We start from the raw sequence: 12,305 nt of genomic DNA on the forward strand, positions 1-12,305 counted from the left end.
GTGAAGTCCTCCTAATCTCATCTCAAATTGGTGCCCTGAGCCAACACTCCATTCAAAATAGTTGTTAGACTGGGCAGTGTCCTAAACACAGATGGCAAAGACAGACAACCTTCCGGTTAACTCACAGTGCTTGTGGGAATCCCCTGCATGCCAGCGCCCCCTTTTCTCACAGAGAAGGGTAACCAGAGAATAGGACTGTCACAAACATAAGGTAAAGGTTTACTGAGACTGCCATCCTTAAGCTGACCTTTCCATTCAGAAAGAATTCAATAGGTAGTCAGTTATATTTCACCGACGACAACAAAAATCTCTATGGTCAAGGAACATTAAAAACATGCAAAGCATTCTCACCTCCCCTGCTCCAGCAGGACAACATCCTTCCAGCCCATCTTTGAGAGATGATAAGCCACTGAGGTTCCCATGATGCCTCCTCCACATATTACAACTTGCGCCTGGGATGGAAGTACAGAAGGTTGAGGTTCAGGAACATTTGAACTGCTGCGACAGGAGCTGGGCATACCACGCCAGCCTGGACAACACCGGAGATCCAACAAAAGCCTTGGGAACATGCTTGATGGCAGAGGCCCTGCCTCAGTTTACAGCCACTTTGAAGAGAGAAGCAGAGATACATGATGTTGACACAAACTTGCTAAATAATACATAAACCTGATTTTCAGTGTTCACTTTATTTTACTTGACATTTCACATAATGGTCTCTTGTCCCAGAAATCAGCTTAAATAGAGCTGTCGCTATAGACCATATAATGTATTCTGCCTCTCACTACAGATAGTGATGGCATACCTACCGCAGAAAGCACTGTGGCTTTCCTAACAAGTATTCCTCCACAGGATTATGTCCAATAAACCAGCTGGCATCCCTCAATACAGATGCCGCAACATGATTGCACTTCATAAGAGGACTTATCCTTGGCTTAATTCAGAAGCCTCCCTATTGTACACAGAGCCAATGTCAAGGAATGCACATTCCTCCTTCAACCATTATAGACACACCAATTGGACACTTCTATCAATGCGCTTTGGCTCACACAGAATACATCCCTCCATGCTGGGTGCAGATGCCCAGAAGACTACCAGCCCAGAATTACAGTCAAACTCAGTTCGGAATCCACCCCAAAAGGATGCATGCCTCAGAATTCCCTCAGCCTTGCTAATTAGACGGTCCTACTGGACTATACATACTTAAACACACTCTGCTCCACATAGGGCAGATACACCAGCAGAACTGCATTCCACAGAATGGCCCATGCCTCAGCGCCAAGGTACTCCCCTCCAATTCACAGGATGCACTGCGTCTAACAGTATGGAGAACCCCTACATATCAGTACATGTTCCAGAATAAATTCTGCCTCTGCGTGGAGGACCACTCACCTTACATGCCCCAAATCCCACTAAAGTTCACTGCAAATTTTGCCATTTGAATCATGCTTCAAATTACATGGTAACTAGACTAACTGGACTAAACGTATCCAGCTTGAGAAGCCAGAATCCTAAGTCTGCACTTCAGGAATTCAAACCGTTCACTTGTAAGACAGATACACACACACCAACTAATTTTATTAAACTCTAATCAACATTTAACTGACTCATGCCCCTTATAAATCTTCTGGGTGTGTAGGTAAGAATGCCCTATTGCTTAGTGCCCCATTCAGATGTGGAGAACTGTGCTGTAGGCATGGCGTGGGAGCAGAGGAAGGAGGTTACATCCTCTGATTGTAAGTGCCTCATTATACTGACGGTGGACAGTAGTGAGAAGGCTGCAAGCAAAAGACATTAAAGTGGAAGAAAGCTCCAAAATTAAATTTGTCCAAGTGTAACAATGCAGGCTACCTAACTTAATACAGAGTACCCTCCTCAGCATTACATGTCTCAAATCCCTTTAGGGCACCCTGAAAATTTCATGCATGTTTTAACATCTGTAACATTTGCACACACACAAAAAAATAATCGGTCAGTGTTTGCATACAGGTTCCAGGCTGAACAGTGGACCAGTACAATATTATTGTAGAACATTGTGATTTTTGTTGCATTACATCTAGCATCCCTGTCTCAGAAAGATTAAAAAGTTCATATTCCTATTCCAAGGTTTACATGCAGGCACACTGCTCTGACCTACTTATGATGGATAAGCAAGCATAATGTGACGGTCTACAAGTAATGGTCAGATAGCATATTGACCTCAATAAGAACACAAGTTTAGCATTTGATCAAAGAGAAGCTTAAACCTTTAAGGTAAGTATCCAGTAAACGGTAGTCCCAACTGGTCAAAAAGCCATTTTTAGCCCTACCTGTCATGAATAGACATCTGTTGCATAAATCTTCCAGTTCTATGTTTCAATAAAGTGTCAGATGTAAGCGGACATGAACTATCAGATTACTTCATTGCTCAATGCATCACCCCAGTCCTAATTACTGGAGGACACAGTAAAGCGCTTCTGCATATCATCATCCAGTAGCGCTGCTACATCAATTTTGTGGAAAAAAAATCCATAGCTTATTCGAGTCAGGCGTGGCTTAAGAGCCATGGAGTAGGATGTGTCTTCGTAGCTGCTCCTGACGATCCGGCAAAGAAATATGTCCACAGAGCATGATCGAGCTCAGGAAGACACCGTTGTGTGCCTGAAGCATTGCTGCACATTCGAGGAAAGACTGGGACCTCGATACAACTGATCGTATATAGTATGCTGGTGGCAAGTTTGTATCCGATACTGCACACAAAATGGGCGGTGCGATGAAACAAAGGGCACCGCAGGAAATCTGAGACACATGAAGCGGATTGCTGCTGACTGGGAGCGAGTCATGTGTTGGGAGCAAGCATTGGACTCAGGAGACAGAGGAGACCACGTGTGATCACAGTATCACTCTGGATACATTGAGACAATAAAGCCCGGCATGAAGAGTGGCCCAGCCTCAGGAACAAAGGAGCGGAAAGAGCTGGCGGCTCACGTGGGCAAATGAAACGACAGACGAGCGGCATGCACAGCCACCCAGCCTGCAAGCCCTGCAGAAACCCCAAAAGGGGTGCGGATGGCAGAGACAAAGGATTTAGGGGGCTTATGATTGCGAGCACGCAGACCTTGGTGAAATCAGCAGGGACCATGCGAGCACAATGAGAAGAAGCGAAGTGCTGAAACTCTGGCGTGTTCGCAGGAACATAGAACGAAACCTTGCGCTCAAGCTAACCCTGGGGAAACAACCCTCGGAACACAAGCCAGGTGGGAGAGGGTGAGCAGAACCCCGGAGCGCAGCGGGGAGCTCATACAGGCCGAAGCCAGGTAGTGCTTGAAATAGTACCCCATATCTGCTTAGAGGGGCAACACAGCAGTCCAAAAACAAAGAATTGGAATTTGGAACTAACAAGGGCAAACGCATATGCGTATGCATATAGTTCAAGTTGTGGGAAGGGAGAGTGTGTGGAGAGTTGGTTGCAATAGAGGGGATGGTTAAAAGGCGACCCTACAACTACAAATCACTGAGTACTGAGTGGAGGATGGAAGGGCTCACGGGCATAAAGGCGTGCGAATGACATGGGAGACCTCAAGATAGTGACCTGGAACGTCAGGGGGCTCAATAATTATCTGAAGCGGAACAAAGTCATGATGTATCTGAATAGACAGAAAATTGATATTGCCTTGTTACAGGAAACTCACTTGACCAAAGACAAACAGGAGGTGGTGGGAAGGAAATGGAGCGGTACTACTTTAGGAGCAACGTATTCAGCGTATATGCCAGAGGGGTTATTATGTGGATAGCTCAACATGTACCCTTTAAATTACTGCAGTGCACTATAGAGCCGGATGGGAGGATGGTGTTCATAAGAGGATTAGTGGAAAATAAGGAATTGAGTATGTTAATGTTAAAGGATATTTGTACCGCACACCATAACCACCGAAGTGGTCCCCTGGCGGCTCTGAAAGAAAGGGAGGGGTGGGGTAGGGGGGAGTTAGTGGGATGAGCTGGAGAAGTGCAAGAGAGCAGTGATGTGCTGTTGGCGGCCTCAGCCCGGAATTCCGCTGGCTGGTCTTGGGGTGTTATAATGTCAGAAGACCTGTGCTGTTGTGCGGGTCCATGTGTGCTTTGTTTGTTGTTGCAGTGTAGTGAGGTTTGTGTGGATTGTTGTGTTTGGTTAGAATTTGAGAGGTGTATGCAGAGGGTGAAGATCTTAGTGGGTTGGTTGATTGGCATTGCAGTCTTGAAGTGAGGCGCTAACTTTCCCTATTTCTAATTAGGTCGGGTGTGTGGGCGTCTATGTGTCTGCGTCCAGATCACAGCTGTACGACACTCTCGGTCCCTTTCCCATATGGCATCCGTTGATATGCATAACCTTGACCAAGTTGGGTACCGGTCGCCTACGTGTCCCCTGTTTGTATGCGGGGCGGGCAGGCGTTTGTGCGTCCCTTGCGGTCTAGCCCAGAGAGCATTCCGAATCTAGTCTAGCAGGAAGGTGGCATCGGTAAACCCGGGTTTTCTGCCTCCATGTGTTGGGGCTGCTCGGCATTCATCCTCTTATTTGGTTGCTCATTCATGTTACTGCTCCTACCCCATTGGAATGTGGCAATGCTCACGCTCGCAATTATGTCCAGGCGCTGCGTCTGCCTTCATTCACAACTCTCTTCGGTCCATGCCCCTGCCACTATTCACAGCTTAGTTAGTGTAGCCAGTGCTAACGCTCTGTCATGGCCACTGGTCCGAAGACACAGACCCTGCACCATCAGGGGACGAGGGTAAGGGGTAACACAACTTTTAATTGTCCCTTTAGGACAACAACGCATAGAGGGCCCAGCTGGACTCAGTCCTGGCGCCTTTGGCGCCAGGCTCATGAACAAATGTAAGCTGACACACTTTATTTGGGGCAAAAGTACTTTATTTCACCTGCAGGAACTTCCACAAGCATTTATTCGGGCGTGGCTGCTGGGGAAAACTGGATTGCACGTGCAGCATCCTTTAGGAGTGGCAGGGTGGGGCCGGTAAGCCAAGACTAATGGGCGTGGCCAGAGCTAGACTATATAAATCCGCCCAGCCTTCATGCAAGCGCTTTGCGTTATTCTGCACTGAGGGCAGCGTAACACTCACCGCCGCTTGAGCGCATCTTACCTTTGATTCCAGCTACCGGCCTCTGCACTTACCTTGGGACCTGTTCTCGTCGGCAAGCATCACTGCTGAATCTGGCATTCATCATCCATCTGAAGACCTCCGGAAAGCAGCACCTCAACCCCAACATCGCGGCACGTCGGGCAGTTCAACCGAAGACGGCACCTGCAAGAGAAAAAGATAAAGACAAGGTAAAAAATTACAAAGACATTACTTTTAAAGTCGCGCTTTTGACAAATCTTTGCGCTCAACCTTAAACCAACACTCACCAGCTGTCGGAGCATTTTCACCTGTTGGAAGAAAGCAGAAGAGAGACATCATTAAAAGACACGGACAATAATCGGGAACTAACATCACAATATTTTAAAGCCATAAGACACTTACCATCAGGAGTGGCCAAGCCACAGCTGGTCTGGGCTGCCATGTACAATGGGCCAGTGAAGGAACTCGGTCCATCAAGGAGCGCCCCTGCAGTGAGAAGCAGGACGGAGAGCTCATCATCATTAATCAACAGGTGAGCCTATATGGGTCGGCACATGCTAACCACACTTTGGGAAGAAGGGTTCGAGAGAGACAACAGTCACATAGCAGCATTCTCAAGATCTCTCATATCCACGCAGGAGCAGTGTCACCAATTGTCGCAGCCCACAGCATATGTGCAGGGGAAGAAGCATGACAGGGGTGATCCATTTCCAGGGAGGGCTGCAACCATGCCCCAACCTCCCCACAGAGACCAGGTGAGCGCAACACGTTCACCCAACGTTTATACAGGTATGAACTATAGTAGCATTTATCGAGTGGGTGAAGGTTGTTCGCTGGGGGATGACTAGGGATGCTTGATTCTGTCCTCATGCGTGTCGCTTGTGTCCTATTACTTAGTGTCGTCTCTCTTGTTGTAGTAAGAGTTTCTGGATGTTTTCATGTTGTCCTAGATCTGGCAACCTTTTCATTTTTTTTCCCCCGTTTGGTGGTTTGGTTTTTCAGTTTGAATCTGTGATGTTGACGAGCTAGGTTTTTAGTAAATTTTTAATTTGTAGGTGGTCTTTGGTATTTCTTATTTCTTTCGGGATGTTGTTCCAGATTTTTGAGGCTAAGTGAGAGAAGGAGGAGCCTCCAAGTTTTTCTTAAGGTATGGTTTTTCTTCCAAACTGATTTCGTTGCTTGATCTGAGGAGTCTTGTTGGCTTGTAGATTGTTAATTTCTTTTGCAGGAACTCGGCTCCTTGTCCGCTGTTTGCCCTGTGTGTTATGCACATTGTTTTGAAGGTGATGCGATGTTTGACTGGGAGCCAGTGCAGTGTTTTTTGGGCTGGAGTGATGTGGTCTCTTCTGGATAGTTTGAGGAGGAGTCTGGCTGCTGCATTTTGGATCTATTGTAGGTTCTTCAGGAGGTATTCTGGTATCCAGAGATAGAGGCCGTTTGCATAGTCGATTCTTGACATGATGACGGCGATTGTGTCTTTTGGGTGAAGGAGAGGAAAGGTAAGATTCTTCTTGCCGTGTGAAGGAGGAAGAAGCATTTCTCGATTATTGCATTTATTTGTGGTTCTAGGGTTCGGGTGTTGTCCATTAGAACTCCCAGATTTTTTACTACCTTCGATGGAATTGGTGCGGTTCCCATTTCCGTTGGCCATGGAATATAGGTGGTGTTCTCTTGATTTTTGGATATAATCGTGATTTCTGTCTTTCCTGGGTTGATTTTCAAGTTGTTGCCATTCATCCATTTAAAGACTTCTTTAGACACTCGATTAGGGTTGAGTGATCGCCTTGAGTGTCTTCGATTTTGTAGATTTGAGTGTCATTTGCGTAGTTGTAGCACGTAATTTTGGATTTTTTGAAGATTCCGATTAGTGCAGTTTGGTAGATGTTGAAGTACAGTGTTGATAGTGAGGACCCTTGTGGTACTCCACAGTCTTTGACCGGTGGCGTGTATTTGAAGGGCTTTAACCAAACTGTTTCTGTTCTGTCTGGTAGGAAAGATTTAGTACAGAGTAGTGCTGTGTCTGTTATGCCTATGTCTTCTAGTCTTTTGGTTAGGGTCTCATGGCTAACTGTGTCAAAGGCTGCGGAGAGGTCGAGCAGAATCAGGGCTGAGGTTGTGTCGGAGTCCGCGTTTGTCTTTAGGTCGTCCCAGGTGGATAGTACTGCTGTTTCTGTTCCTCTTGCGGGTCTGAAGCCGACTTGTGCTTGGTCCAACAGGTGGTGCTTTTCTACGTGTTCTTGGGTTAATTTGGATACATAGGTTTCCAGGAGTTTTGCTGGGTAGGGAATGTTTGAGATCGGCCTGTAGTTGAGAGGTCTTCTACGTCGCCACTTGTGTTTTTTTAAGAAAGGATTGATATATGCTGATTTGAATGATTTTGTTACAGTTCCTGTGTTAGTGAGAGATTTAGGAGGTTTTTATAATATTCTGATGTTGTTCCTTGTACGAGGATTGATTTGTAGAGGTCAGGCGGGCATGGATCCATGGGTGAACCCGATTTCTTGCTGTGTTTCACCAGCAAGACGAAAGCCTCTGCTGATATTTCGGGGTAGTTTTGGAGTTTGTGTTGTGGTTCTGTGTTAGGTTTGGTTGGTTGGATGGTCTGGTTGGTTGGTCGGTTTTGTATGATTTGTCAGATGTCGTCGATTTTGTTCTTGAAGTGGTCCGCTAGGTCGTTGCAAAGTTTCTCTGAGGGGGTTGGGGTGTTGTTGCAGCCTGGTTGTTAGGGAGAATTCTCTCTTTAGGCTGAATTTCCTAACCTAGTGTGTCCCCCAGCAGCTTTGCTGGATTTCTGGAGTTTGTTTTTTTCTCCTGCTAAGAGTGAGACTCTTTTTCTCCCACACTTGGACATGATTTATGGTGTTCCTTTGACTGTTAATGTGTTGTATGGGCTATGGGGTCCTTTACTCCATAGGGCCTCATGTGTTTTTACTATGTGTGTTACACAGCACCCTCCGTGCAGTGACACAGGGGTGTCATAGTGACACCCCACCATAGACTCCATACCCTGGGACTGACTACTGTCTCCCAGGGCATGTAAAGTCACCATTGGCTTTACTAGTCCCAAATTATTAACAGAAACCGGTACAAACCATCATATTGTGGACGTACTGGTCGGGGCAATTCGATTGCCCCGCGGTCTGTTAGTCGAGGGGGCACGTCTCCGTCCCCCCTGATCGAGTTTTGGCTGGTGGCAGTGGATACTACTTTTTATATTCGACCGCAAATATATCCCTGTGGGATTTTCCCATTGTTCGAGGCTACCAACTTTAATTATTTAATTCTCATAGCCTCGAACATACCACCGGTTTATTTATTTAATATTAATTCGCCGGTTGGTATTTTTTGCCAGGACTCGATTCTAAAATGGCGTTTGTGTGCTCTTCTGTGACTCCAAACCAAGTCGAGCCCTTTGTTCCACTTTTGGCGGGCTTCTCCACAGAAGCCTCCAAAAGTGGTGCCACTCTGTCTGGGTACCACAGGGGGTGTGGGAGGGGGTTTAGGCACCCTGGACTGAGTTACCTTGGTAACTCAAGTCACACTCTTGTGTGATTGGCCCAAGTGGTGAGCCGGCCTGCTCACCACTTAGCATGTTTGATTGACAGCTAGGCTGAGTGAATGGGGGTGTGCTGCATAAAAGCATGGCTTTGGGGACTGGAACTTCAGAAGTCACCACAGGACCTGAGAATCTGACGAGGGAGAAGCTGAGCCGACCTACCACGACGACACCACCGGTGGAGCCCTGCGGAACCGACTCACAACTTCCCGACGACAGAGAAGATCTCCCGGCTGGAGAGGCTTCTTCCCCTGGCTGGTGGGCACAACCAGTTTACCTTCTTTTCCTCGCATCCCAGGACATCTTGTGGTCGAATTGCCTGTGCCAAGCACCCCGGCAACCGGATAGCCACTTACCCCTGGACTGCGAATAAAAGGACCGCTCCTTTTACCTGAGAACTCCGCGGCTGGTTTCTTCCCTGGCAGTGCAACGGACTCCTGTCTTCCTCCCCGACGAGATCCTCTCTTCCCCCGGACGAAGCACCGACTTGCATCCGCTGCCAGGAACAACTGCCCCTGCTGGAGTATTCTCACCACTTTAAGGTACCGTGTCCGCCAGGCCTCCCTTTCTAAAGATTGCTACAAGGTAATAATAATCCCTTAACCTTCTGGACTGGGCTGGCCGCCTTGACCATCTAACTGGTCCATTCTTTGGTCCATCTCTTTCTGAACCTTCTCAAGACTTTTGTGCACTTCAACCATGTGACCTTGGACACATTTCGTTCTGATCCTCTTAAAGTGGATCCGGCCTTCTGAACTCTAACTTCATGGTTTTACTTTGCCTTCCTCTCTTGTTGTGTTCTTGTGAAAGTGTTGGGATCTGTTTCAAATTATACTCTGCTTTTCTCTCCCTTTTTAAAACGAATTATTAGAGTGCCATCTGGGTTAAGCGCTCACCGCTGTCTGAAAATAAGTGGGGCTTTACTTAAGAATTGTCTAATATTCTTTTAAGAGAGTGTATATCTTTCAGTGACCGTGTTTTTGAACTGCTTAATATTAAGTGCCTGTGCGTTTTACTAGATGTGGTTTTAAATAAATAATTATATCTCTTTTACATCAAGCTCTGGTCAGTGTTTACTTGTTCTACTGTGTTCTTTTGACCTATTGTGAATACTCTGTATACTGCCTAACTCTTCTTGAGGGAAGTCTGACTGCTCAGCCACAGCTACCAAGTGAATCTGTGTGGTACAGACTGCTACCAAGTGGGTTTACTGCCAAATGCCTGTAGTCTTAAATCTTTTGCAGTGGTCCCAGAGGGAACTGCACAGGTTTCTGCCTAACACTGGTGGGTTTCTCATTTCTTTAATGATGTTGAACATTTATTTTTGTGAGTTTGTCGCATTGGTGATTCTGTCGTCATAGTGCCTTCTCTTGGCCTTTTGTATTTCCTTCTTGTATGCTCGGATTTGTTTCTGGAACAGTTTTTTTTCCCCTCTGGGTTGTATTCTTTCCTCCATACCAGCTACATTTTCTTGTTGGCCTTTTTCATGGTGCTTAGTAGTGGGGTGAACCATTTTGCCATTGCTCTTTTTTTTATGGGGTGAATGGTTTTTCTGTGGCGATCGTTTCGATTGCATCAGCGATCCATTTGTGTAGCAGCTCCGCTTTCCCGTCTAGGTCAGCCAGCTCTAGTTCTGTAATTGAGGGTTTGGTTCTCTCCAGTTGTTCGACCAGGTTGCTTGTTTTGACGGTTTTCCAGTTTCTTTTTGTGGTGGTTGTGAATTTGGGGGTCTGGATGGAGAGTGGAGTAGGTAGTCTGATGATGAAAAGGAAGATGAGATGGCTGCTCTACAGTATTTGTATCGGTGGTGCCGTGGTGATGAGCTTTTCTTGGGGGAAGATTGCATTGAGTGTGGGTCCTGCCGAGTGTGTTTCTCCTTTGACCAGCTGTCGTAGTTTCATGGTTGCAAGTTGTCCGGTCAGTGAGTTTTGGGAGTTGGCGTGACTTGTTTCAAAGCAGATGTTGAAATTCCCAGGATAATTAGATGTTCATGCTTGATGGCTATGTTGGTGACGGCTTCTATGACGTTATCAATGAAGGTTGAATCATATGACGGGGGTCTGTACACCAGGATAAATATGATGTTGGTTTTTGGGTTCACTGATGGGTGTATGACCATGGTTTCGCAGTTGGTGATGTTGAGAGGGTTGTCTGTTTTTATTTTTAGGTGTTCTTTGAATGCTATCGCGAGACCTCCTCCTTTTTTATGTTTCCTGTTTATTTGGAGCCATTTGAAGTTGGCTGGGAGGCAACTTTGGAGTGTGATTTTGTAGTTGTCGTCCAGCCATGTTTCTGTTATGAATAGGATGTCAATGCTGTTGTCATCGAGAAGGTCAAAGATCTCTGTTGAATGTTTTGACATGGATCTTGCGTTTAATAGATTGCACTGGAGTTTAGAGGTGTGGTTTGGTTAGGGCTTTATTGTTAGGGTCGTCTTCTGATCGGTGTTGGGATTTCTTTTAAGGTCGATATCTCTAGTTGAGGTGTTGGTACAGGTGCGTCTGTGTTGTCGAAAAGTTCTTCTAGGTTCAGTCTTATGTTTTTGTTTTCCTCAGGTTCTTCTTCCACAAATTGTGGGTGTCGAGTGGCAGTTACTCTTGATTTGGTGATGTAGGGTGTTATTGCGTTGATTATGTTTTTGTTATTTCTAGCGTTGTCTGATCATCTTCTGCGGGGTTGTGTTTTGTTGTCTGCTGTTGCCGATTCTCGCTTTGGATTGGTTTGTTCTGGTGACTGGTTGTTTGCGAGATTTGGAGTCAAGAACAGGGATTTTTCTCTTCTCTCAGCGTTTGAGTGTCATTCTTGCGAGTCATAGGGTTTTCTGCAGTTGCGCGTCTTTGTTGCTGTTCCGGTGTGTTTGTTCTTTCTGCTCTTTTTCTTCCACTTGGTACAGGTTGGTTGCGTGGCATTTTGGGGTAGAGGGCTGTTTTGGTCTTTATTTGTTTGATTTGCTTTGGTCTGGCTGTCTTGTGGTGTAATATTGGGTGAGGGGAGTTGTCCGCTATAGGTTTGGGTACTGTCTGTTGGTGGTCAGCAGCTGGCATTACCGAATTGTTTAGTCAGTGTTTGAGTAAGGTAGGGGAAGTTAGTTAGTATTGTATCTTTGGGTTAACGTTGGCTGTCCTTAATATGAGTCTCCCTAAGCGAGGTTCACTGTGGTGAGTCGAATATGTGGGTTAGGGAGGGTCTTTAGTTACTACGCAAGTGAACTAATGATTTCAATGCTAACAGCTAGATTTGGGAGTCCTGTATAGTGGGAAAGAGGCCTAACCCTAACAGGTGAAGGATTACAGTTCTAAAACACAGCTAGAATTCTAAACACAGGCAAATTTAGGGTCCTGTGTAGTGGGAGAGGGCTATGCCTAACAGGTGACGAAGTACAATTCTAAACACAGCTAGATTTGAGAATCCTATATAAAATGGGAGAGAGGGCTATGCCTAACAGGTGAAAGATTACAATTCTAAAACAAAGCTAGAATTCTAAACACAGCCAAATTTAGGGTCCTGTATGGTGGGAGAGAGGTCTATGCCTAACAGGTGAAAGAGTACAATTCTAAACACAGGTGACTGAGTACAATTCTAAAAACACAGCTAGATCTGAGAATCCTGTATAGTGGGAGAGAGGCCTATGCCTAACAAGTGAAAGATTAGAATTCTA

At 46.0% G+C, this 12,305-nt stretch overlaps 1 protein-coding gene across 3 annotated transcripts in view; it reads right to left on the bottom strand.

Moving 5' to 3' along the window:
- Positions 1–12,305, bottom strand: part of PDPR (pyruvate dehydrogenase phosphatase regulatory subunit) — a 1,147,433-nt gene that overhangs the window by 973,138 nt on the left and 161,990 nt on the right. For all 3 annotated transcript variants that reach the window (XM_069655114.1, XM_069655129.1, XM_069655120.1), the window contains one exon: positions 352–605. In XM_069655114.1, coding sequence (XP_069511215.1) covers positions 352–569 — 218 coding nt within the window. In that variant the 5' untranslated portion in view covers positions 570–605. The remainder of the gene's footprint in view (positions 1–351; positions 606–12,305) is intronic.

Source organism: Ambystoma mexicanum, chromosome 1p, assembly GCF_040938575.1.
Source record: "Ambystoma mexicanum isolate Mex_15411 chromosome 1p, UKY_AmexF1_1, whole genome shotgun sequence".
NCBI lineage: Eukaryota > Metazoa > Chordata > Amphibia > Caudata > Ambystomatidae > Ambystoma > Ambystoma mexicanum.